The 27,074-nt window shown below is 29.0% G+C and overlaps 1 protein-coding gene across 1 annotated transcript in view; it reads left to right on the top strand.

Moving 5' to 3' along the window:
• The window catches only part of LOC123293007 (cadherin-99C), a 182,991-nt gene that overhangs the window by 85,711 nt on the left and 70,206 nt on the right, over positions 1–27,074 (top strand). The window contains exon 5 of the mRNA XM_044873722.1: positions 20,243–20,365. Coding sequence (XP_044729657.1) covers positions 20,243–20,365 — 123 coding nt within the window. The remainder of the gene's footprint in view (positions 1–20,242; positions 20,366–27,074) is intronic.

The raw sequence follows: 27,074 nt of genomic DNA on the forward strand, positions 1-27,074 counted from the left end.
ACCGTTTCGATGTACAGTTCATTTTTGGGCAAATTGAAGTTTTAACAAATATATGTAGGTACTTTTTCCCCAAAGAAAATTGTACCGCTCATGTTTGAACAAAAAACATTTACGTTACAAAAGGCTGACATTTCTTAAGATGAAATCTCTAAAGAAAATTTCAAAAGTACTTACTTTTAGCCTTCTTTATATTTTAACTAGCTTAATACCCACACTCTTCGCTGAGCTTAAAAGTAAAGATCAACGCGTTATAACCTTTACCTATCTTGCTTTAGCATAGCTCCCTTCCATAACTCTCGAAATAGTTATAGGAATTGTTTTACAAATTAAGAATATATGTTTGTATTTCAATTTCAATTTTTATTTAAATGTTATATCCCCTTGATTCATAAAGTGTATCAGAACAGGTGACCATGAATTGTATCCAGTTCACCATTTTTACACGAATTTTTAAATTATGGTTCAAAATTATACTCGTAGCTCATATGTTATTCTGATGTATAAGCTATATGATTGTACCGTTTCATTCAAATCCATTCAGTAGTTTTTGTGTGAAAGCGTAACAAACAAACACACAGACAAACAGGCGAACAAACATAAAACCTTAATTTTACATTTATAATATATAGGGATAGGGATACGTCAACAGATTTAACGCACCTTTGTGTTTTTCTTCGTCATCGAAAGCACTGCTATAAATTAAAACTTTATTGTAAAATTTTCAATAAAATGTTTCATATTTTTCATTAAAAAACAACATTGATTTTGTAACCAAAAACTAGTGACAAGCCTGGCTGACACTTTTCTATAGTTTATTATTTTGAAATGATAAAAGTATTTTCAATGAGGCATGGTCTTGTGGTTATGGTGCTTACATGCGGAAGGTCGTCAAGTCGAAATTCATCCACATATTTTTTTTTATTGTACTTCCTTAAATAACCTCTGATTCTGATCTTTGGTAATTTTGGACTATGGTTCTTGGATGGCTTTTGACATAAAGTTTGAAAAAAAAACATTCTATGTGTTAATTACTATGACCAGTAATCAAAACATGATTTAATAACATGATAAACGAAAATTTGAAAAGCAAAGTATTAAATACAATTTTATTAATATTCCTTCATTGTGCCTGTTATTCAATAATGGATAATTTATAACGAAAGGAGCGTATTTTCTACCGAGTGTCCCACGACCCCTCTTATTCTTCATTTTCATTTTTCAGGACCACACGAGTATCGAAAGTGCGTTTGAGGAAAATAAGAATTTCAAATGAAAATCAATCTAGAATACAGATTAATTCTATAGTTGAACAGCACTGATAGTTTCTGTGACAAAGATGGTATTATACACAATACAATTTTATAGAGGAAGATGTTGATGACTCATGATCTCGTTTTGGTTTTTACCCATACAAACTTACAGCCCACGCATGGTAACAAAAAAAAAACACAAGCAAAGGCAACAAACAACCAAACAAACCAAACAAACCAACAAACAACGTAACATTTACTTATCATATCAATTTATATAAAATTGTACAAGTTGTTTTTGAAAGAGTAAAATATATTTATTTAGATTAGTTCATATGGGCAGTGGTATTCAAAAATGTCTTCAAATTTGTTGCGTAAGTCAATTCAGCAAACAGCGGGAATTAAAATCCATAGTACTCGTAATCTTGGAAAATTTTATTTCTGAGATTTGTTTTCATGATGTTTATTAAGGTAACATGAGCACCAAGGCAAGCTTAGGCTTACGGTTGAAAATATTTGCACCTTATTTTCAACTCTGATTTTGTTATAACTTAATGACTGTAGACGAAAATCAGAATAAAATGTTTCCATATTTACCTTGGTTTTCGAAATATCGAAAGCTAAATAATTAACAAATTTTCAATTTTTGAAATTTTGAAAATTACTCCAGATATCGAAAAATGTTTTTTTGATTTGTGTCCTCACTACCTTATACATCCTTAATTAGTCGGGCAAAGACAAAAAGTAAGAATAACATTTTTGGATATCTGGAATAATTTTCAAAGTTTCGATAACAAAATTGGTCAATAGAACAATTTGTCCGTTCGAAAAAATGCTAATTTTATTTTTGGTATAAACTGACTGTAGGAAATTTCCTGAACTGATTCCAATCCATAAACTAAATCACATATTATCCATTTCGTTTGCATGTTACCATACCACCTAGTCTATTTTATAAAAACAGAACAGAAAGAACTGCTTGCATTTTGTTTCCCATTCATGGTTGTACAATAAAAAAGTACCGAGAATTCAGAGCTCACAAGTGTTGCACAGAAAACACAGCATCCTAGCTGTGAGCGAACAAGTTATACACATATATTTATTTATATGTGAAGATTATATTTACATCTCTATATATTATAAATGAGAAAATAAGCATGTTTGTTTGTTTGTTCGCCTATTTGTTTATTTGATACGCTTTCACGCTAAAACTAGCGAATGGATTTTAATGAAACTGTACAGCAGTATAACTGATATATCAGAATAACACATGAACTATAATTTATTAAGATATATTAAAAAAAATAAAAAAAATTTAATTTAATTTGACATTTGAAAGTACCATAAATTACAGATTTCTATAAAAATAGTCAATATAAAATATTTCAAGGCCATCTTCTCTGATATACTCATGAATAATTACTATTATAGATTAAAAAAAAAAATATTTTTTACCTGTGTAAAACAATCCCTACTATTATTTCGAGTGCTATAGAAAAGAGATAAGCGAGAGCAATCTTTATGAATATTTACTTTTAAACCCAGCGAAGCGGGTGGGTATCACTCTAGTTATATTTTATGTATTTGGATTATATGAATCACATTTTAGTAATAATTTTTTATATTTTATTAGACAATAAATATTGTTTTATTTTAGAATCGGAAATTGTTTAAATGTGATTTGCTTCATTATTCATATACTTGAACTTAATGAAATGCCCTTGAATTGTAACATTATTATTTTAGGCCCCGAAGGGTTTCACTGTAATTTCTTTGAAGCATGTTCTTGATTATTTCTTTGCGTTCAGAGAAAAATAGGGATAATTAGCAAGTACTTAAAGCATTGAATTGTGATATTTCAAGTAGAATCTCAATCCCCACTTCATTATTAGATCTCGACATTTCCAAATTCTTTACTTCATCGTTAAAATAATTTTGATTTTTTAAGTTTTTGTGCCCACATTGCATAGGTATGTTCAGCAAAAGTATATGGTCTCATTTTCTTTCATCATATAATATTGAAAAAAATCTGGAATTTTGTAACTCTAACGGGATTTTCATAGTTTTTATTTTTTTTTAAAAAAATGGAATTTACCATTGAAAATTCGATCTGATTTATTGTTTTCAAGATTTTGATTTCATAGTTTTTATATTAAGAATCCAAAAATTGGAGAAGCTTATATCTTGAATTGCATACCTAGTATGTTGGCATATGGATTCATAATTTTCAAAATTAATCAATCAAAATAAGCATGAAAAATTCGGTAAAAATAATTTGTTAAAGACTAATTTTGACCCAATGAAAGTGACTTTCTATAAAAAATGTGATTTGATTTATATTTTCAAGCTATACGTTTCAAAGTCTGAAAATTTAAAAACGTAAACCAGAGTTTCACTTTAATAACTAAAACATTATAAAAAAGAGATCGAGAGGTGTCGTGAAACACCCGATATAATTTATATTCCTTTCGTAAGCTTGATACATTATAAATGTAGCGCTTGTTTTTTTTTATTTACAAGATATTTTTCTAAAAATAGGAAATTAATTTTAGAAGTAAAATACTTGTTCGATCCTTTGAAGAATTTAATTTTATAGCTACTTTTAGTTTTAACTGTATGAAATAATAGTTTAAAAAAGTCATACTTCTGATTTAGATTTTAGAGTAGTCAACCCAATATGTGAGTACATTACGTTTGGTTTGATCAGGATATTTATTATGACATAACAAAAACATTTCAATGTACTTACTTTAAATTTTCTCTGTTTTCTTTACCTTCTGATAACTTTCACAGCTCAATTTTTTTAAATGTTGAAACATAAAATTTGACAAAAAATACAATTTGACAATTATAATATTTTTGCTCTCAAAATGCATGACAAGAATCGATTGAAAAAGTTTTAGTTTCCTAGGTAACCTAGATGTCAGTTGTTGATGTCTGTTGCAGTTTTTTGGTATTAAGACAAACGTTGAGAGCAATGCACTAAAATTTTTCCAAATTTTTAATTGACTAGCTTTAATATCCAAATCAATATTTGGTAATAAAAAGCCATAAAACCCATCTACGAATGCGGAACGAAACATAAATTTGTTAATAAATACAACTTTTAAGTATATAGTAAAAATATATTTATTACATTACTTAACATAAAAATCTACCTTTTACAGTCATGTGTGTGATTATTTATAACAGTTAATTAAATCTTTTTCAATATCATTATTCGTATTTTCCAAAAATTAAAAGTTGTGTGTATGTGAAATGAACCTGTTTTTTTTTTTGGGATTATAATGATAATAATAATATTATTAGCATATAACCATAAAATATATCACTTATGTTCTGGTTTTAAAAGAAGTGCTTGAGGCTATGCTCAAATAATACGAGTTTATAGTGTTAACACAATTTAAAATTGACAAATATTATACTTGGATTCAATTCATGAAGTATAATTACAATTATTGAAGAACCGTTAAGTGTAGATAATAAACTAAGTCACTTATGGTTCACTATATCGGCATCGATAAAGCTTTTCAAAAATTGTAATCCCTCTAGTATATTGTACAAAGTTAGTTGATGTAAAATACCATCACATATTCCTGTCTTATTTCGGATATATATCCCATTGCAGACATCGAATTGGGATCAGTTGCCGGGGTAGCATTCTATGCAAATCGCTAGTATAGTAACTTATTAAAAAAATTTTTTCATAAAATTAACACCAACAGTTATTTTGTTGTTAGAAAAAAGGAATTCTTAAGAAATTAACAGTTATCAATAGTACATCAATGTTTTAAATAAGCCTCATTAGCTACTAAACTACATAAGTAATCACAAGAATGTGAAGATGAAGCTGTATTCATCTGAGTGCTTTGTTTTGCAATTTGACTCGTGTTCGAAAGACCCGCTGTTTAATTAGGTCGAGTATGGCGAGACAAGAACAAACGGAACATCACAAATATCACCACCACATTCTCTTTCCTAGTTGACTTCGTTCTAATAAGCGATAAGAAAGCTGCTCCACATTGGAGCAGGCTAATGACTCAGCAAATATCAGAAATTCAAATACAAGTAAGAATATTGAACAAAATAAGCCTTTAGTTGCCGGGCTTTTGAACAGAATGGTTCAAATTTACTTATTCCAAGGATAAAAATTATTTTGGAAACACTGAAAAATGGAATACTCATATTTATTCACAAATGAAAAATGGGGAACAAGTTCACTTCACACTGAACATACGGATAGAGGCCGCAAGCAAAGGAATAAATGATATTTTAATTGATAACACCCGGTCTGACACATAGATGGCGTCGCTAGTATTAAATGCATATTATTTTTATATAGTACCAACCTTCAAATGATTCGTGTCAAAATTTGACGTCTGTAAGTCAATTAGTTTGTGAGATAGAGCGTCTTTTGTGAAGCAACTTTTGTTATTGTGAAAAAAATGGAAAAAATGGAATTTCGTGTTTTGATAAAATACTGTTTTCTGAAGGGAAAAAATACAGAGTCCGGAAACTCATTATCAAGCCAAGTTTTTGCTTCCACTGTATTTTTTCCCTTCAGAAAACAGTATTTTATCAAAACACGAAATTCCTTTTTTTCCATTTTTTTCACAATAACATTAAAATTAATAATTTAGATGCAAAGGATCGGTAACAATACAGATAGCATCGGTTGTACTCGAAATTAGAAGCGCGCAACGATAATCAACAACAAAAGGAGGATGCCGAACTTGCAAGAATTGCCACATAACCTAAACACTATGACGCCAGATAAATAAAGTCAAAATTATACCACTGTAAGTTACAGTAGCCGTAGAAAAAATTTTGTTTGCGTATTGATCTGAATTCCGTTTAATGACAAAAATGGATTCCAATTTATAGAAATGTTTAAAATTTCACTTAAGGTGTTCGATTGTATTCTACCTGCCATTGAAAATAATTAAATATCCAAAAATAATAATTTATATTCTCACAGATTTTTATTTCAATATAAATAAAAATTGTTTATTCATTGATTGTAAAATTAAAGTCGACTCATCATTATAATTCTTGATTGCTTTCTCTTTTAATATAATATAAATATTTGCACTTGTAATGTCCATTTGTCCGCTTGTATAACTCTTTAGTAAATTAAAACATATATTTAGGTCTAGAGCCTGAGTAAACTTTATACACTTCTATCAAGATTGCGCCAAACTCCTTTTTCTGTACGAAAATGGTCATAGAGACTTCACTAAAGGAATCTTGATAAACACCCTGCTATATTTCAGATCTTACAAAACGATTTTACATTTGTTATTCGATTATCTTTCTGTTAAATTAACAACAAAAAGAGTGTCCTTGAATTGGAAGCTTGGGGGGGGGCAATCAAAACTTTTTCGAGCCTCACAAATAGGACGCCACACTAATGAGAATAGGCAAGGCGTTATCCGGGAACAAGGGAACATTCACTCAACGGTGATCTAAAAAGTAAAGTTTTGTGAATGGGCCCGTTTTATATATCAAACTTTTGATGGCATTTTTTAATCAATTTTCTTGTTATTTAAAAATCGCTCTCAATATATTCATTTATTGAAACTTTATAAAAAAAAAAGTCCTCAGCTGCATAAATTTCAGGAATAAGATCTTAGGTGCAACCGTTGCAAAAATCGATTAAATTTCTGTTCTATTTAAAATCATTTGCCAAATTGTGCCCTGGCCCGTGGCTTACTACCTACTGTAAGAAATAATGCTGCCATTTAAAATATAATTAGTTTAAAAAAATGTAATTAGTTAATATTATTTGGCCGCTATAAAACATTTTAACAATTTAATTAACGCTGGCTATTTTTTATTATTATTCTTTAATTAAGATTCTTTTAATATAATCCGTTATTTAAATTATAATATGCCAATTATTAATAATAATAATACTAGTTAATTGGGATAAAAAAAAAACGGTTTAATATTTTTCAATATTCTTAACTTTTTTTTAAATCTTATAAGCTTCAGGAAATACTGAAATATCATCTAATGACTATAACGGTTCAGCTACTTAATTTCGTTCTAAGGGCGGAAATTGAAGTCCTATTTTACATAGTTTCCAAAATGTTATTTTTTTGTTCCAGTAAATATTATTTGCATTTACCGGATGATTTTCTCTCATTTTTGCTACACTCGTACATGCTTTTACACTACGTATTTGTTCTATTCATTATTTATTTGCTTCACACTGTATAAATGACTTGGAGCTCAATTTTTATATTTTATTAAAAATTTGCTGGGCAGCGTAGTTTTATGCTTTATGCTTACTATCAGATAAAGTTAATTTGTGCTTGTTAAACGTATCCACAATGTTACAAGCTCTTCATCAAACAAATTTTTATTAGACATTAATCATACTAAATGCAGAACGTGCACCATAACCGCAAGACCACGGCCTCCTTAAAAAATGTATCGATGTTTCGATGCAAGAAACTATTTTTTGCCAGGCCCCCGTCTGTCAAGCGTGCGATAAGGATCATACCTCTAATATATACAGTCAGATTATATACCACTATGCGAAATTCTGCTGTTATAACTGTGTATAAAGATGACGATGTTCTTCAAAGATATCCTTTTTATTACTTTGAGTGCTGGTTTTTTTTCCCTTTCACAAAATTTTATGATTGTGCTAAAATGTACTCGCTAATATCAGAGAGGTACAACTATAAAGATTTTATAGCTAATATCAGCTAATTATAAGAAACATATTCGTCATTAAATCGTTCTTGGTTTTTTTTCTTAGTTTCTTAAATTGCAATGAATCATTTTAACGGTTATAAAACATATAACACTTTACCTTCTTGTTGGTAGAATAAATGCCATTATTGAAGAATATAGTAGACAAGCATTTTAGTATAGATCCAATACTTTTCAGAATCCATTAGATAAGGTATTAACATTTTGTAAATTTTTTTTCTTTATACGATCTAAGAACTCTCTTTCCACGAGATTTCCGAGTTGAAAATAACAATTGACTTGCGATCAATAAATTTCGCTCGCTCAATGAACAATTAGTAATTCGTTCAGCAAGAGAAAACTAATGCAATTTCAAGTCATCAGAGAGCAAGATATCCTTAATTTAATATGTTATATCTGCCATGAACCATTACAGATATAACAAATCTATCTGAAGGATAAAGGTTGTGTTTTGAAAAACTGTAGGAAATATCCTTTTCGTTTCGAAGTAACACTAACAAATTAAGAGTTTTCGAAGCCATAACTGAACATTTATCATTACTCGGAATACTTTGCAGAAATAGAAATCCCTCAAAACTCGCACCTCCTGCAACTCGCACCTATTATTCCCTTCTAACAAGTTGTACCGAATACTTCTAAAGTTTTAAGAGTAAGGATTCTCTGTTTTTATAAGAGTTTGTTAGAGATACCGAGCATTGACAAAGTAACCGATTTGTTTGACAGCTCCTAAGGTTCGTCAATGACTCAAATTGCGATTTTACTTTTTCTAAAATCTCGCGGTACTCTTCCGTCTCTTGGATCATTTTTAATCTAGCTGACAGGCATAATTGTGTGAATATTACCAAATAAGGATACGCCTGTAACTTACAACTGCCAAGGTGTAATTTATAATGTACGACGTTTTTGATATCTTAAAACTTTTCATTTTGAACGCAGATCGAACGAGTGCAAGATATATTATGCAGGCATTCTTAATGAAGTCATCGGTAAGCAAAATGTCCTTAAAAGAGACCAAATTGTGGAGAAAATTTTGTTTTATCAAAAAATAGTAAGAAACACAATATTAAAACATCTGAAAATACAGATTGGTGTTTAAGGAAAATGGAACATTTGAAATTTTCGAAGCTTTACCCGAACAAAGTTTATTGGTTCGTTGTTATTTATGTGCAACATAAATAACATAAAACCAATATGAGAGCGTATAATATATAACATAACCTGTTATGTTAAAATCTACTTAAAACGACATTGGTACTACAAAACCATAATTCACAACATGAAATCAATTTGTCAATCATTTTATTATCCATTAATAAAGAATAACTTAAGTAAATATAATATAAAATATATAACCTCAAAGCTATAATATTATGAATAGCTAAAAAAAAAAACACTTTTATATATATTTCATAGAATTATATAATCATAATGGTCTATGCTCTATGATACATATTTATATTATTTTTATAAAATAAATATATTATTTTTATATTTTGGACTTAACAAAATGTTAAATAAATGTGTGCCGGTATTTATGAATGAACTACACAAAATCATGTTTAATAATAATAATATATTATCGTTAATAAGTAACTTCCATTATATAAATTATTTGATTTAATATATTACCAATGTAGGTGATAAAAGTCTATGATAATTATTAACCATATATCCTCATTTTAAGCTTTGAAAATCAAATTAAATTCTGAAAATTTTAGGAGGGTGTGCCCGATTATTTAAATAAATAAATGACTTTAAAATTAGGCATATTTATCATTGGTTTTGTGGTAAAACGGTAGATGATATGTTTTCACACATTTTTCCAAAACTAATCGATGGAAATTAAGAATTAAACTATTTAAACTAAAATTCAAACCTTAATAAATTATTGAAAACAAAAAAGACCCGTTTTGCGCGACTTATTAAGTATGTATGAGCTCGGTAGTGGGAATTCAATTATGTGTAACTTAGTCAGCCCTCGTAGCTCAGTTGGTTAAAGCGCAATCAATTCCGTACGTGGTATGCCTAGATAACATAAATTAATGTAATTAATAGTTGTGATGGGCTGGTTTAGCGCATGGTATATGCATGAAGGAGGTGCACTCATCCTCTGAAAATAATTGAGAAACTGATAAATGAAATTGTCAGCGGAAAAGGTGGTAAAACACATATATGGCATCACAATGGGCTCTATTGCCTAAGTGTGTCCTTCACGGATAGCCAATATAACCTAACTTGACAATATAAGACTACAATTAGTTTTAGACTACAAAAAGTAAGAATAAAATTTTTCGATATCTGGAGTAATTTTCAAAATATTGAAAATTTGGTTTAATTATTTAGCTTTCGATATTTCGAAAATTTTATGTGCTTTTAAGTTTCCATTTGCATAAGGTCCTTCGAAATAGTAATTTTCCTTGTTGGCTTTGATTAAATATTCTATTCTATCATTGTCCAACCGTCCAAATCAGTACGGTCCATCAGCTTTTGTTTCGGAACTCCGACTTTGTGCTACTTTGCGAGACTATGGAATAGGCTGAAATATACAAAAGATAGAACGGAAGTATTAGGACGATTTCCAATATACCATCATCGTTACAAATAAAATACAAATACATTATTACTATTATTTATTTTATCCTAAAGGTATATTATATTTTTGTTGTTAATACAAATAAATATACTTAAATTACAAATGTTATTTATAATAATCGCTTTCTTTCATTTTTAACTTCTTGTTGTAAAAAAAAAAAAACAGAGTTAGTCACAAACCTTGGTTAGTTGCAGTAAGTAGTGAGTTGGAGTGAGTAAGTGGTTCTTTTGCTCTATGAGTATATTCTTACTTCAAGTTGGTTGGCATCTCTTATAGGTTGCTCTGATTTACTTAACTCATAACTTAACTTCGTAATATTACATTATATAATATAGGATGAAATCAATAAAACAAATATTTATACAGAATGATTATTTATAAAATTAAAAGAAACTACCGACATAAAATCAGGTCTGATCGATGAAGCGATTTTTCATCCTCAAACTAAAAAAGGGGAGTTATAAGTTTGACCGCTATGTGTGTGTGTCTGTCTGCATGTCCGTCTGTGGCATCGTTGCTTCTAAACGGATGAACCGATTTTTTTTTATTTGTTTGAAAGGAAGGTTATTTAATGGAAAGAGTTCTTAGCTTGGTTTCAAGAGTTTGGAGTTACATACCGGAAAAATTTGTCAGAGGTTTCTCAGGCACTCTTCAGGAAGATCATCGTTTATTTTCTAGTTGTTTCGGGTACTTTATACATGAACACTCTTGATCAAATATCCTTTCAATAAAAATAAATCAAAATCGGTTCATTTATTTACGAGCTACGATTCATATAGACACACAAATACACTGACACGTTAAACTTATAAGGGATCATTCATTGATTACATAAGGATAATTTTGGTCATTTTGGATACCACTCTATCTTCATCAAAGTGTACATAAGTTTTCCCTAACCCTCTTCCATAAAATCTTGTTGGAAATGGATCAATTACACTATAACTCTCAGCGTATTATTTAAAAAATTTGAAATAAACGCATAACACACAAGTGAAATTTACAAAATTTAACTGCGACGATTTGAAAATAACCACCAATTTTTTAGTTTTTTCGGGAACGGAACCCTAAACTCGCACTCGACACAAAGTTATGTACATTCTCTATTTAAGTATCTTTCAAACTAAACGAAAAAAATCTTAATCGGTTCACCCGTTTAGGCATTACGATGCCACAGACAGGCAGACACACACACACAGCGGTTAAACTTATAACACCCCTTTTTTAGTTCGAGGGTAAAAAACATAAATGCCCACAAGATTTTAAAATTTTATTTAAAAATACAAATATTGTAAAATAAGATGTGAATCGAAGTGAACATTATAGAATGAAGAAAACTATTCAGTATTCGAAATAAAACTACATTTATGATATTAAATTTCTACTTTAAAAATATTACGTATGAATTTGCGTTGTAACAAATGACATTGCTAAAAGTTTAAACCGACTTTTTATCACACCTGTACCTAACTAAACACGCTATTGTCACTAGAAAAAGATAAGCATAGTGATAATTGAAATAAATGTTCATCTTAGTAAAATTTAAGAGTTGATACCGAAAAGTTGGTTTAGTGTTTATTTGGACCAGTAGGATCCAGAGCCAGTAAAATGGGACACCAATTTTTCTATATATGAGATCCACGCAATTTTCTCACAAGTTTTGCCTCCGCTTAGGTAACACTGAAATATTTTACGCAACCTTTCCAGAGACCACAATCTACTTGCAAAACTTTTCCTTTTTTTCCCGTTTGATCCTGTTTTTCACGCAGTTTGCGTAGAAGATAAAATCTAATTTACCTACTTTAGTAATATTTTTATACTATGTCTAATTATCCAGCTGTACGACAGGTTGCTGTTAAAAGATATTTCAACAAATATTAACTAATTTGATTAATAATGACATTAAATATATTATTTAACCAATCACCTGTATATTTATGTATTCATTTTGTAAAAGAAAGAGACGAAATAGGGTGTGGATTATAATATTATATACCTAAGATAAATTTATATTTTATGAAAAATCTCCATATAATATGGAAGAGAGTGGTGTACCTTGAATCACCACCATTCAGGACAAATTTTTGGCTTTTGTTTGAGAATTTCAAAATGAAGCAGCTGTTAATAAAAACTATATCAATGTATATTTTATGAGTAAGTGATCCATTGTATAATACCATTACGTACCATGAATATCACACACTAATTTAACTGAATCATACTGGAACAGACAATTATCTTATAATGGAACTCACCTCTTTCTTATGCTATTCGTGATTACTTTTCAAAACGGATGAAATAATTGTAAAATTAAGTATCTACTCGATCATCGATCACTGTTACATTGATTTTCGTCGATTCAAGGTACATGACGATGCACTTTTTCAAACTGAATCTTCACAGCAATTTAACCACTCTACTGAAACTTGAAATATAGTACAAAGACATTAGAAACTAGAGAATAATGGTTTAGATAGAAAATAATCAACTTTTAAATAAATATAAAAAGTAAAATTTTGTCTATTTTATTTCAAATCAAAATCACAGTGATAAACATTCTCTCAATTGATTGTCTGGTCAAGAACTTTCTGTCCTAAAAACGAGAGACACTCGGTAGGAATTATGTTCCTTACGTACAAACAACTGTATTAGTAATTAATAATAAATATTATATGATACGCTACCTTGTAGGTTTAGTGTAATTAGTTTCTTTTAACAGTTTTTCTGTCTCTCTCGATACTACTTTGCATTTCTGTGCGTTGGTAATTTTAGGTTTAATTTGTTTTTTTATTACTTTAACTCTTTATTTTATAAATTAATTGTAATATTAGCTTATAAAAGAGACATAATTCTGATTTGTTTGTAATCAACCCAATATGTGGATTAATTACCCACATTTTAATTGATCAGAATATTTAATTTGACATAAAATTGCCTTGCACTTACTTTAAATCACCTCTACTTCTTTATTCTCTCTCTCTCTTCTCTCTGCTTTACTTCTGATAACTCACAACTCATTTTTTTGCATTAAAAAACCTTATTTTTTGAAAAAAAATACATTGAGAGATTGTAAAATGTTTTTGCATATTCTCAAAATTCATGGCCAGCTGAATCGATTAACTTCTCTTCTCTGCTTTACTTCTGATAACTCACAACTCATTTTTTTGCATTAAAAAACCTTATTTTTTGAAAAAAAATACATTGAGAGATTGTAAAATGTTTTTGCATATTCTCAAAATTCATGGCCAGCTGAATCGATTAAAAACGTATCAGTTTCCTAGGTAATCAACTTATCGGTTTTTGGTGTCATGTTGCACATTTTTTGCATTTACCTCCAAACCAGCAAACAAATCAAAACGTGCGCAAAGGAACATGGTTCCAATAGGAAATTTAGGGTGATTCATAGTACATTGTCTCTAAGGTACAACAATTGGTTTTATTTATCCATGTTTTAATATCTGTAGCGCTATACTTTTTTTTTCATTTCTTTTTATTATAAATATTATAAAATATAATGGGTTATTGTATATATGTAGATATGTATTATATTTGTGTCTTATATATTTCTTTAAAAAAACACGTTTTACAAGCTGTTTTTTGCTTGACTCTCACCATTTTTAACTATATCAATAAAATATATTATTTATATGAATAAAAATGATATATAAATACGTTCATTGTTCGAAAATATAATATAATATTGCGGATATTGAGCAAAATATAAAAACGTCAAAAACAATAAATTTCATAATCTAGAAGAAACTGAAAATTCATTCACATAAACTCACATTTATTTCAATAAATTTTTTCCGTAAAGTTCCAGATGGTTTACTTGCTAAAATCTTTGTTCATTCTTAAAATAGAATACCAGTAAACCCACTTTTTTACAAATGAAGTACAATTTCGAGTAGATATTAAGAATAATCGACTCAAATTGTCGCAATTTAAATCACATCTTAAAATCTTTACGGATTTTGTTCAAAACAATATTTATGACAAAGATTTTAGTAGGTACCAAGAAAACGATTCTTATCAACCTTGTTAGAAAGATAAACAATTTATAAATATCCAGTTATGTGTGTATAATTTGTATATGTATATATACGATGTATAAGTATTATGCACAATTATGCCCATGTTGTGACGTTCAACAGTTTTACAGCAAACTGTACAAGTTTTCGCTCTTACTATTCAAATTACTGCGAAAAAGGTTTTAATTTGGAAGGTAATCTCTTTGGGTCTTTCTGGGTACAAAGATTTTGCTATAAAATATTTTAAAATGTAAATAACTAATACACAACTGTTTCAACTTCGATTGAATTCAAAACGAATTATATTACTCGAACAACTAATTTATCGGTTCTAAAATGCCAAAAGAAAGGTTATATTCACTCATTGGATAGAATTTCGTTCACCAAATTATTAGATTTTTTTCTAACAAGACAGGAATCGACCTTTTATGGCACATTCTTCTTAAATGTCTTATGATGACATAATTTTATCACAAGTTAAAATTATGCCATCATTATTGGCATTAAAAAAAGAGTGACCCAAAATTGGCGTTGAAATAAAGAGTGATTCAAAATAGTAACATTATGTTTGTTATATTTGAATTAATCGTACTTTTAGTATACTCCATTTAATATGATGTTCGCCAAATGATCGTCTCTAGACCATTGCAGAAGTTTATTCGCTCGAGGTAATTTCCCCCGACTTTTCGCAAATTTCATGGGGATTATTTTTTATATAGGCGCTCTTACGTTATAGTTTGCAGAATTAGACACAACTCTTAAGAACGCAGCGATGAGACACACGCCTGTCTCTATCTCCAATGCCTACAGTTTTCTCCAACTTTTGCACAATGGTCATAATTTTCTCCTAAAAATCTATGCACAGCTTCTTACAGAATTAACATATGGAAGTGAAATTGGATCTCTTTATATTGGCAGACTTAACATACCCTTGAATATTTACCCACTTGCCAGGTATACAATTAAGAACTTATCATTAACACCTACGGTCAATAAAAAAAATTTCCCATCGTAATATATGTAATTTGATACACTTTTAGAGAATGTATCTTTTATCTGTAATCTCAGTCTACCATGCTAGACTGATACAGTCTTCATCAATCGTTATTGATGGAAGCCTCATTGTCCTTGAATTTGATTCTTCATAAACAAAAACTGATGAATTGAAATACAAAAGTAGCGATACAGTTTTCATAATTTTTATTTTAATTAATGAACAGACTTTAAACCTGGAATCACCATTCCCTTCTATGTCCGAGACAAGCAATCAAATTTACAGCCTGATGAACAAAAGTAGCGACGCGGCTTTATATGTTATAAGTAAAAAAACTTTAAAGTGGAAAGTGGAAACAAACATAAAAATAATAGATATCCCGATTTAATTAGTTTTCAAGTGAAAACAAAAACAAATAAAAAATATTTACACTTATAATGAAAACCACATTTTATCTTCTAATCGAACAAAATTTTACATTAGTCGTACAAAAAAAACCACTACATTTATATTTAAACGGAACGGAACTAATTCAAATTCCCTAACAAAATCACCTTGAAATTTTAGATCATCAATATCTACTTTTAAATTTCCATTAATTTAAAATTACAAATAAATTGACTTTCACAAATCAACAATTTCAAAAATAGATTAAAATCAAATATTCATCCTTGCAAATTGATTATTTACTAAATACTAATTAACGTTTATTGTAACTACTCAATTGCTTCAATTATAATCATTTTATATCACGGGCCAGACCTATCAAATTTTGATCGGACGCTCAACTTCTTGCATTAGTATTTTAATCTATAAGGCAATCGGTATTGACAAAAAATTGAGAATCGCTAACGTTGACTTTGGTTTAAGAAGTTTTTTTGTTTTCATGCGATATTGATTGTCTTGCTATAATCTTGTCAATCTTGATTTGGAATATATACGTGATAAGAGTATATAAGTTTGTAGTGAAATGAAGCATAATTTTTTTCTGTACGGTACCACAACTATGTACACTTACAGCACTAAGTTTTTGATTACATGTTTAAAAACTTCTACTTTCATTATTTCTGTCTCAATCACAATACTCTAATTTAGTTGCTTCTGTTCAACAAAAAAATTGCTTAATTTCCTGTTATTTAGATAAATTCTTGGATATCATGAAGGTACATTAAGTTCGTGAAACATTGGGACTTATAACAACAAAAATATTTATAAAACTTTTCTTTGCGATCTATAACCTGGCTCTTGGTTAATCAATAATTGCTTCAATAAACCTTTAATAACTTTCAATGGAAGAGAAAAAGAACCCTGAATTAGATAGAAATAAAAAGTTACCTTATTTATCAATTTATGACTGAATATTATAATAAAATTAAAGCTGTTTAAAGTCATAAATAGACCGACTATAATATAATATTTGATGGATCATTAAATAATAAGTAATTTTGTAAAATATATATTCATTTTTCAATTATATACCTGTGTGCTATGTACAAGTTGATTTATTATCTTTGTTACACATTAAAATCATTAATAATAATTGTATATATAATGTTTCTGCAGGAACTATAAAATTTATTATCTAATCAAACTTATTTATAACATGAAAATAAAAATAAAATAAAGTTATCATCAAAGAGAATTGAACAAAATGCGTATATACCCACAAAACAGGAGTCGAAGCAGAGTCCTTTGGATAATTCATGCCGAGAGCCTTACCAACTGGGCTATAGTGCTCTAGGCACAAGGTATAACTTTCGACTCAACAAGTTTTATTTTTGTTTATTAAATTTTGTATTTAAATTTAAATGTCAAAGTCTTTTAATTATTATTGATGTGTTTTATTAAATGTAATAAAAATATTAATAATATTATTATGATACATTGGCGTAAAATATAAATACTAATACTCGACAAGTTATTTGCCCTTATTAATGACTGGAAGTTACAACCCCTAAAACTGTCAAAAATAATTCGTACTAATTACAACAGGAAGTGGACTCGTTTTCGGTAGTTCCAATTAAACCTACCAGATGGCAGTATTTGTACTTGTCATTTTTAAGGACGAAAAAGAATGTTCAAATTCTATTCAGATAAACGCCGCCAACTGGCGATAATAATTCGTACTTATTAAAACAGGAAGTTTTCAGTACTTCCAATTTAGACTACTAAGGTACTTACCAGTTATCAATAGTTTACAACATTGTCAGTCATATCATAAAAATATAAACTTTCTACACAGAGTCGAAAACGATAAAAAACAATTGAAAAATGCTTGGAATTAGATCCTTTCAAATAGGAAAGTTGCATTTTTTTGCAACAAGTTCGTATATAGATGAAATAATAATTCATCTAAGGAATATTTAAGTAATTTTGTATTAAATAAATAATTCTATTTTTTTATTTATTTAAACCAATCGGAATCACACTAAATTCACATTTTTCGGCTTGTTTCTATGGAAAATCCCAATATAATATAGTGAAACCAAATTGAAAGACAAACCATTTATCATCTTATCTTATTTTATAAATTCTCCTTGCGGAGGCGTTACTGTCATTTTACAATTTCTCCTTGCAGAGGCGAAGTGTTGACGTCACTGGCGTTATAACATGCAACTTCTCTTTTATAACGGCTTTATGTTGGATAAACCTATTAGATCAACCAATAATCAATATAACATACATTTAAAAAAACATTCATAATATATTGATTGATTTAACCTTGATTTGAATATAGAGTTGATTTTTAGTGTATACGTTTCTTTTGTAAACCGTAAGAATAGCCGTTTAATTTTTATATCCATAATTATTAAAGGTTAATATTTGTTGGTTATGTTTTTATTATTTTGTTTCTTTGTTCTTCTATTTATTTTATCACTGTAGCGGTGTGTTTTGGTAGGCGTAGAAAATTTGTTTTAATTTTTGATTTATTTAATATGAAACAAATTTTTAGTTTGTATAGAAATTTTTTTATATTATTATTATTACAATTCGATATATTATTACAATTTATATTAATAACCAAGCAAAAATGTATTTATTTTAAAACAAGTGAAAACAAACAATTGACTGAGTTAATTGTTGAAATACCATGTATAGATAGTATTGATAATGTAATTTTTTGTTTTTCACGTCATGTAAGTAAAGAGAGATAGCCAGACATACATACATGTCACACTTATATAATTGATAATCCCATATAATACATACTATACAATGTTTGAATCTAATTTGCGCACTCAGGGAGAAACAGTAATATTTTCGAAAAAAAGTTTCAAACAAAATTTGTTTATTTTTTTATAAGGAACATTTCTTGCGTCTAAATTTTTGTTCTATCTCTAACGGTTTACAAGATGGGTCCTATTATGTCCTGAGCACGCTATAAAAATTTCAGCTTGATATCTTTTTTCGTTTTTGAGTTATCGTGTTGACAGACAGACGGGCAGACAGACAACTGAAAAAGGACTAAATAGGTGATTTTATGAACACCTATACCAAAATTTTGTTCATAGCATCAATATTTTTAAGCGTTACAAACTTGGGACTAAACTTAGTATACCTTGGTATATTTCATATACATGGTATAATAAGGAATCAGATGTTTTACATAACTGTTAGTTGTTTAGCAAAAGTTCCGCTATGCAAAAGAGAGCTGAAACGAGGCTTAGAGGATCAACGAGGCTTAGAGGTGAAATGTCAGAAAAAAGTTTGTCAAAATTAACACATAATCCAAGTAATATGATATCTCGCGAGTTAATGGTGATAGCGCTAAGATTGCAAAAAATGCGCGCGCAGTACAATTTTCTTCTGATGATTTTTCTATAAAACTAATACAGAAATATTTACGAAAATTGATTTTTTGAATGCTGTGCTTTGATCTCTGTACCTCATGCATAGAGAGCGAACCTCTAGGCTGCACATATTTGTAGAAATACAATTCTTTATTAATATTGAAGTGTTTAAGCTAGTTGTGGAAAGTTATATCCTTCAGCTGAGAAGTTGATGGTGTAGACTGCTCCCATAAACAGCTTGTTTATCGGAAATCTATGCTCCATTTTTGTCATAAATTTTTGCTAAATAGTTTCGTCCTTAACAATGTAAAAATCTGACGACATTAAAAGATTTCAACCTAGCATATTTTTCCGATAGTAAAAATGGTATCCAAATCCCAATTACACAAAAAAAAAAAAAAAAAAAAAAAAAAAAAAACGCTTAACCGTTATTTTTCCAAGTAAACTTGATTGAAATTTACCAGAGTAGGCTATAAATGTTGAGAGATTCTAACATTCCAAATTCTAGCATTCTAGCTTTTCCAAAAATGAAAGTGCCTAATCTTAGCTTACATCCACACTGTACAGTTCATTAATAACCAAACTAGGCTCCCAAAAATGAATACTACGGAGATTCGAAGGCTTTATTATATAACTGAGACTTTGTTATGATTAAAATATTTAATGCACTAAAACTGACTCAAAAACAGTTAACTTAAAATTGAAAGGAAATAAATAAAACAATATTGACATTTTTTAAAAAGCATTACAGACGAATAAATTCAATAAACTTAAATTAATTAAATAAATATATAAATAAATAAATAAAATATATACATTTTAAATATAATAACGTTTTTGTATTATTTTTATTGTTACAGTTGACATGTCTAGTAAAATCAAGTGGTAAAAAACGTACAATACCAGTAATTGTACGTGTATCAGATGTTAATGACAATGCACCAGTATTTCAAAATACACCATATGAAACAACTGTACCAGAGGTAAGTCAGAAACATAATTTCAATTCTTTGTTTATAAGTTTTTTTATTGGATTTAGTCTTATTTGTTGTAATAAGGATTCCGTATTAAGTAGTCTAAAGTACCTATTTATTTTTAAAACAATTTGTGTTCGTTACCTTTACTGTAGAACACCGTGAAGAAATGATAAAACATTGCGAAACGTTGTGCAAAATAATTTATTAGTTTATCAAAATGATAGGTCATATTTTCTTTGAAAATTCACCAGAACCTAAAAAATTAATCGAAAATTGTTATCTTAACTCGAACGTCTAGCATTAGTAACAAGCAAAAATGCAAGACCTGAATTAAATATGTTGTTCAATTGTGAATAAAACAAATTTTGAAAACTTCATTTTCCACCTTTCGTCAAAGCCATGCGGCATTAAAAAAACAATTAATATTGGTAAAACCATAAATTCAAGGCTCGAATCAAGCATACTGTTGAATTGCAAAAACTAGAAATGTAATAACTATTCCTTAACAACAATTGATGTCATCAATTCGCTAAATAAATAATATATTAGCCCAGATTTCGTCCTTATAAGGGAAGGTGTCTTATAATGATCCCCCTAAGAACAAATATAATGTCTAGCCAAACTAATCGTGATATGTATAACATCGAAATATATATAGTTTCATTTTTCAAGTGTGGCAATATTGGTATTCTAATTTTTTTTTTTTTTTTTATTTATTCAAATTTTTAGAATTGTTCAATATTTCTCAAAAGTGATCATTTTGCTGACCTTGAGGGAAGTGGTGGGTAAAATGTTCCCTCCCTTTTATGCAATTCACATAAAATAACAATTGTTTTTTTTACATTGCATCAACGATTAATTGCATCAACACATCCAAGAACCGCCATATGATGGGGGGATTATGTTACCTTTTATAGTTTTAACACACAATAGGGATCATTTTAACGTAAATAAAGTGGATCATTTAACTCGTAACGGCCAATTTTTAATATCATCATAAAAATTGATCATAAAATTTATGATAAACCTATCAAAATGTGGTATAATAACAACAAGAAGCTCAGTAAAACAAACAGCCGGTGAAATCTAGCAAAAACTAATACTTACCGAATCATTTGGATACATGAAATTCAATCTACTAATGAAAATTTTCTATGTGCAAAGAGTAACGTAATTATCTTTTCAAGAAACCAGAACTGCTTTATCAATAAAATATATAAATGCAAAAAATCCAGTGCATTTTGAAAGCTTAGCAGATCTTGCTTTTGATATCCTCATGAAAATCAAAATATTTTTATTCAGTTTGTTTACGAATCTGTATAAAGACAATACTCCGGCGTAACATCCATGAAAAAGACAAATGGGCAACAAAAGAACTAAAGACTCAAACTCAAATTTGTGGCTACAGAACCCTTACAATAATATACCACAATTTGTACAATACGCAATGACAAGTCTTTTATTCTTAATCTTAACATATACTAAGTTGTTTTAGTAAAGTAAGTACTTCTTTTGCGATGGTTTTGTATATTTGTATTTACTCTTATTACTTACGTTTTTTTTTAATACAATTTTGTATTTTAAATATAAGTCACGTATTATTTAAACCAACAACTGCTTAAGAGAGTTTACTTTTCTTATTAATTTAGCCAGTTATATGGAATTGGTTTTGTGCTAGAGAGGTAGTCACTGGTAATATATTTGTTATGTTCTTAGTTAACTATATAAATTAAATGTTTGTTGAGATTTGTTTTTTAAAGAATTTCCTCTTTATGGAAAATTAGCTATTTGATATTGAAATGTTGATGTATTTTGGGCGAAATGTCACACACCCTGCAGGCTACAGTTATTGTCTAATTGGAATAAAATTTTGTATTTTTCTTTGGTTATACGAGCAAAATTATCAACCTTGTATAGTTTAGAGAACGTTGAATTGGAATCATTGCGCATTTCTTGGTTAAAAATTTTACCACAATTTACAATGTTACCATTTTTTGATTCGACTTAATCTTAACAAGCTTTTAAGTTTAGTCCCAAGTTTGTAACGTTTGAAAATATTGATGATACGAAAAAAATTAGGTACCTATAATTGTTCATAAAATCTATTTTGGGTTGTCCGCCTGAATGTCTGTCCATCTGCCTGCCTGTCTTTCGTAACGATAAGTAAAAAGGAGGGTGTACATGAGATTAGAAAACTATATAGTATGTATTATATGGGTATATCAGTTATGTGTGTGACACCACGGTCGTGTTAAATATACACGACTGTGGCTATCTAAAGTGCAGACTATCTTCCTTTCCTTATATGACGTAAAAAAACAAAAGATTGCGTTATCAACACCTATATACATGGCATTTCAACAATTAGCTCAGTTAATGTTTGTATTCACTTATTATAATATATATATGAAATATACCGAGGTACAGCAAGTTTGTAACGCTTAAATATATTGATGCTATGAACAAAATTTTGGTATAGGTGTTCATAAAATCAACTAATAAGTCCATTTCCAGTTGTCTGTATGTCTGTCAAAGAGATATTAAGTTGACGTAAAAAGGGAGGTCGAGTTCGTAAATGAGCAACATAGGTCAATTGAGTCTTGAGTCCGTAGGGCCCATCGTAAACCGTTAGAGATAGAACGAAATTGTAGATAAAAAAAATGTTTTTTAGAAAAAAATAAATAACTTTTTATTGAAACATGGGTAAACATCACTGTTTACCCATGAGAGCGCAAATTATGCGCAAATTCTATAGTATATTTTATATGGGTATATCAGTTATATATGTGTGACATGTATGTATGTGTAATGTGACACAATAATAAACACTGTCTATACATGGTATTTCAACAATTAACTCAGTCAATTGTTTGTTTTCACTTGTTATAATATATATTTAGAATTACCTACTCATAAAGAAATATTTGTAATAATTCACAAGAGATTAGTTTAGTTTACGCAGCTCCTACATTACGATTTTTTAAATTAAATGGACAGATTGTGTGTGGTTTAGAGTAGATTTACAACGTTCTACAATGACAGGAAATAAAAACTATAAATTTATTTGAAAAATCAAAAAAATTAATTGGATCAATTTTGAATTTGTAGAATCAAATTGTAGCACACTTATTAAATCCATTTTTGGTAGTTAGTAAGTTCTTTCTTAATTTTAGTAAACCTTTAAACGTTTCATAAATTTAAAAATTTGCCATATAAAATTGAGTTTATTTTTTCTTCGATTAATAAAAATATAAATAAGATAATATTAATATTTTGTATGTTTTTTGGATCTCTCTAATTATTATATATTTTATAAATAAATTCCTTAAAATATCTCATCTAAAACAACAATCTTCATCCCCCTTCCGAGGCAAGGGCGAAAAAATTTATCATTTAAATATGTTTTTTATGGGGTCGTTTATCATTTGTTAATTGCTAACTTCAATAATTATTTTTATTGATTTAATAGTATGCACAATTCAAAATTTTAGGTAAACAAAAACACAGAGGTATAAACCGAGATTTTTTTCCTTCTAATTAATACATTCCAAGTCTGCATCACGTAGGTAACATTTATTTATTACAGAAACAAGTTAATTATTATATTTAAATAATTAAAAATGAAAATTTCAATAATTAATTGATAGTCATAAAAAAATTGACCTCAAAATTATTCATGAGATTCAATTTATTGTCGATGAGTAGTTCTTTTTGTGTGATTTTAAAGAGTAGGATCAATATGTAATTAATTTATTTTTAATTAATAAAAATAGATAATTAAAAGAGAAGGTCGTCAAGATGGAGCATACTTCTTGCTTTTGTTAATAGCTCTCACTACTGTTGTAAAGCCTTAACGCAAAGGAGAATTTTTTAATAAATCGTAAATTGGATACTGCAAATTATTAAGAAATAGATTCTAATATCCGTTAAATACGTTCTGAGATTGAAAATTGAAGAGAGGTATTTTCAACTAGAGGCCCGGTACACATTTACAATACAATACGCTGGTAATTGCAGATTTTTATTTTTTTTCTTTAATTTGTATGCCATCGATGCCGAAGTATTGCCAAAATTTTTCGCATATGTAATTACATGAAAATAATGTATAACAACCTGCAAAAAATAACAATAAATTTCATAGCTAATAGAAAAACTGGAAAATATAACTAACTAGAGTGATACCCACCCGTTTCGCTGGGTTTAAAAGTAAAGACTGATAAAGGTTGCTCTCGCTTATCCCCTTTCTATAACACTCGAAGGTAAAATATATGCATAGTTTTCTATTTTTTTAAATGTATAATAGTCGTAATTATTCATTGAGTATATCAGAAAAGATGGCCGTGAAATATTTTATATTTACTATTTTTACAGAAATCGGTAATTTATGGTAATGTCAAATGACTACTTTTACAGAAATCTGTAATTTATGGTAATGTCGAATTAAATTAATTTTTAATTTTTTTTTTTTTTTTAATAATCCTTTATAAATTATATCTCATGTGCTATCTGAAGTATGAGCTATATTGCTGTACAGTTTTATTAAAAACCATTCGCAGTTTTAGCGTAAAAGCGTAATAAACAAACAAACAAATAAACAAACAAGAATGCTTTCTTTCGCATTTATAATATATAGAGATAAGAAAATTGCAGTAAGCTAGCCTAAGCTGAGGTCCTACCTAGACAAGCTTCCCCTATAAAAAGTACTCTATAATTATGCAATATTTTTCAATGGCTACATGAATCATTCTTTTTATAACTGTATTTACTTTTAATTTTTGAATCCCACAGTTTGTCTAACGAAAAATAATAATATGGAAATAAAGAGTTTTTTTTTATGAATATTATATAAATATTCATAAAACATAAAACACGTAGTTAAAGTGTATTTCAACATCATAAATCAAGTTTAAGTAAATATCAATTAATTATAATTAAATTAAGTAATGATTTTTTATTTCTTATTGAGTTAATCATTTTGAATATTCAAAAAAGTACTCTTATATTTGTTTCCTGATTCATTTGTTATTAATCGAATGTATCTTAATCTATAATGATTAGGTTCCTGAAATAAGAGTTATACTTTTCAAAATTTGAATAAAATAAAATAATTCAAGGTATCTTATAAAACTGTTCTTTATTTTGTTTATAGTTTTGACATTAAAACTTAGTTTAGGTTAGGCTAGAGTAGCTGTCCTAGGGTGGGACACACTTAGACCATAGGGTCCGTTGTGATACCGTAAAAGTGTTGGCCCATCCCCGTACACTACTCCATGAACCATTTGCAGCTGTTTAAGAACAACAGAAGAACTTTGACGTCGTCGAACTTTAGGTCGGAGAGGTCGTCAAAGAGAGGCTCGCTCAAGTAAGTCCATGTGACAGAGAAGACATTGTCTCCTCCCCCTCAGCACTGTGACAGCTCCTGCAGTAGTCGTGATACACTGTCAGGCCCAGGCGTTCAGCATGCCTGCCGCCCAACCAATGTTTGCGAACAGAGGCCCTTGGAATTGATATACGATCTTCGGAACGCCTACGATTGTACTCAGACCATATCTGTCTTTTACGATCCTCCCTCCATCTAAGATTGGCATTTTTAAGATATCCTCTTTGAAGTTCGCAAACTCCCAGATATTTATTGATGCTTATGGATGGCAGCATTGTGCCATTTCTGGCAAGCTCGTTGGCTTCACAATTTCCTGCATTGTCTCTGTGCCCCGGTACCCATACCAGGTTTACGTTCATTTGTTCCGCTATCTCATTTAAGGGCGCACGACAGTCCTGTGTTACCTTTGACGTAAGATAGACTGAGCTGAAGGATTTAAGAGCTGCTTGGCTGTCGGTCAAGATTGTAATGTCCCTGCACCCAAGGGTGTTCAGTCTTATACATTCACATACCTCATGAATAGCTATCATTTCCCCTTGATACAGTGATCCGGCAATCGAACAATTCACAACACATCCTCTTCTCTAACTTAGATCCGTCAGTGTAAAATACGACGCCCTTTGGATTAACCAGGTTCTCATCCCAATCCTGTTTGGAGGGGATCTGTAATGAGAACCTGTTCCCGAACTTAGGAGAAGGTAATTAAAACTTAAGTTATGCACAAACTATCATGGAAATGGCCAACACATCTTTTTTACAGGCCTAAATTTCAATGTCGAATTTCAATTACACGAATTTTTATTATACTACAATTATACGGTGGAATTCGAAAAAATAATCAATATTTTCGCAGATATGGTAGTTTGTGTATAAAATTAATTCACAAGCATAAAATTTGTTTAAACTTTTAATTGTAGAATAACACCGCTCCGACTCAAAAGACCTATAAAACGATCATCATAAAATAAATTTACGGATTATATATTCGTCTATTTTTAAGCGTTATAAATGGTAAAAACTTTTATTGTCTTGTCTAATAAAATTTTATTAAACACAAGTCAAGAAAACTTTTTATTGTTTTTTACTACTTAAGAAGTTCAAATGTAAATCTTCTATTTATAGAACAAAAAATGTCAAATGCTCGTCTTCCGTTTTTGAAATTATAAAAAATTTTAACTAACAGAAAACCGACTTCAAAAGAAAAACTTTTCCAAAACAAAATAATATGCACCAAAAGTAAAGAAATAACGATAGTATAATGTAGTTAAAATTATTGTTATTTTTGGAGTCGATGTCAGACAACTCTGGCAGAACAGTTTGCTACATTAGCTTGGC

Source organism: Chrysoperla carnea, chromosome 2, assembly GCF_905475395.1.
Source record: "Chrysoperla carnea chromosome 2, inChrCarn1.1, whole genome shotgun sequence".
Lineage (NCBI taxonomy): Eukaryota > Metazoa > Arthropoda > Insecta > Neuroptera > Chrysopidae > Chrysoperla > Chrysoperla carnea.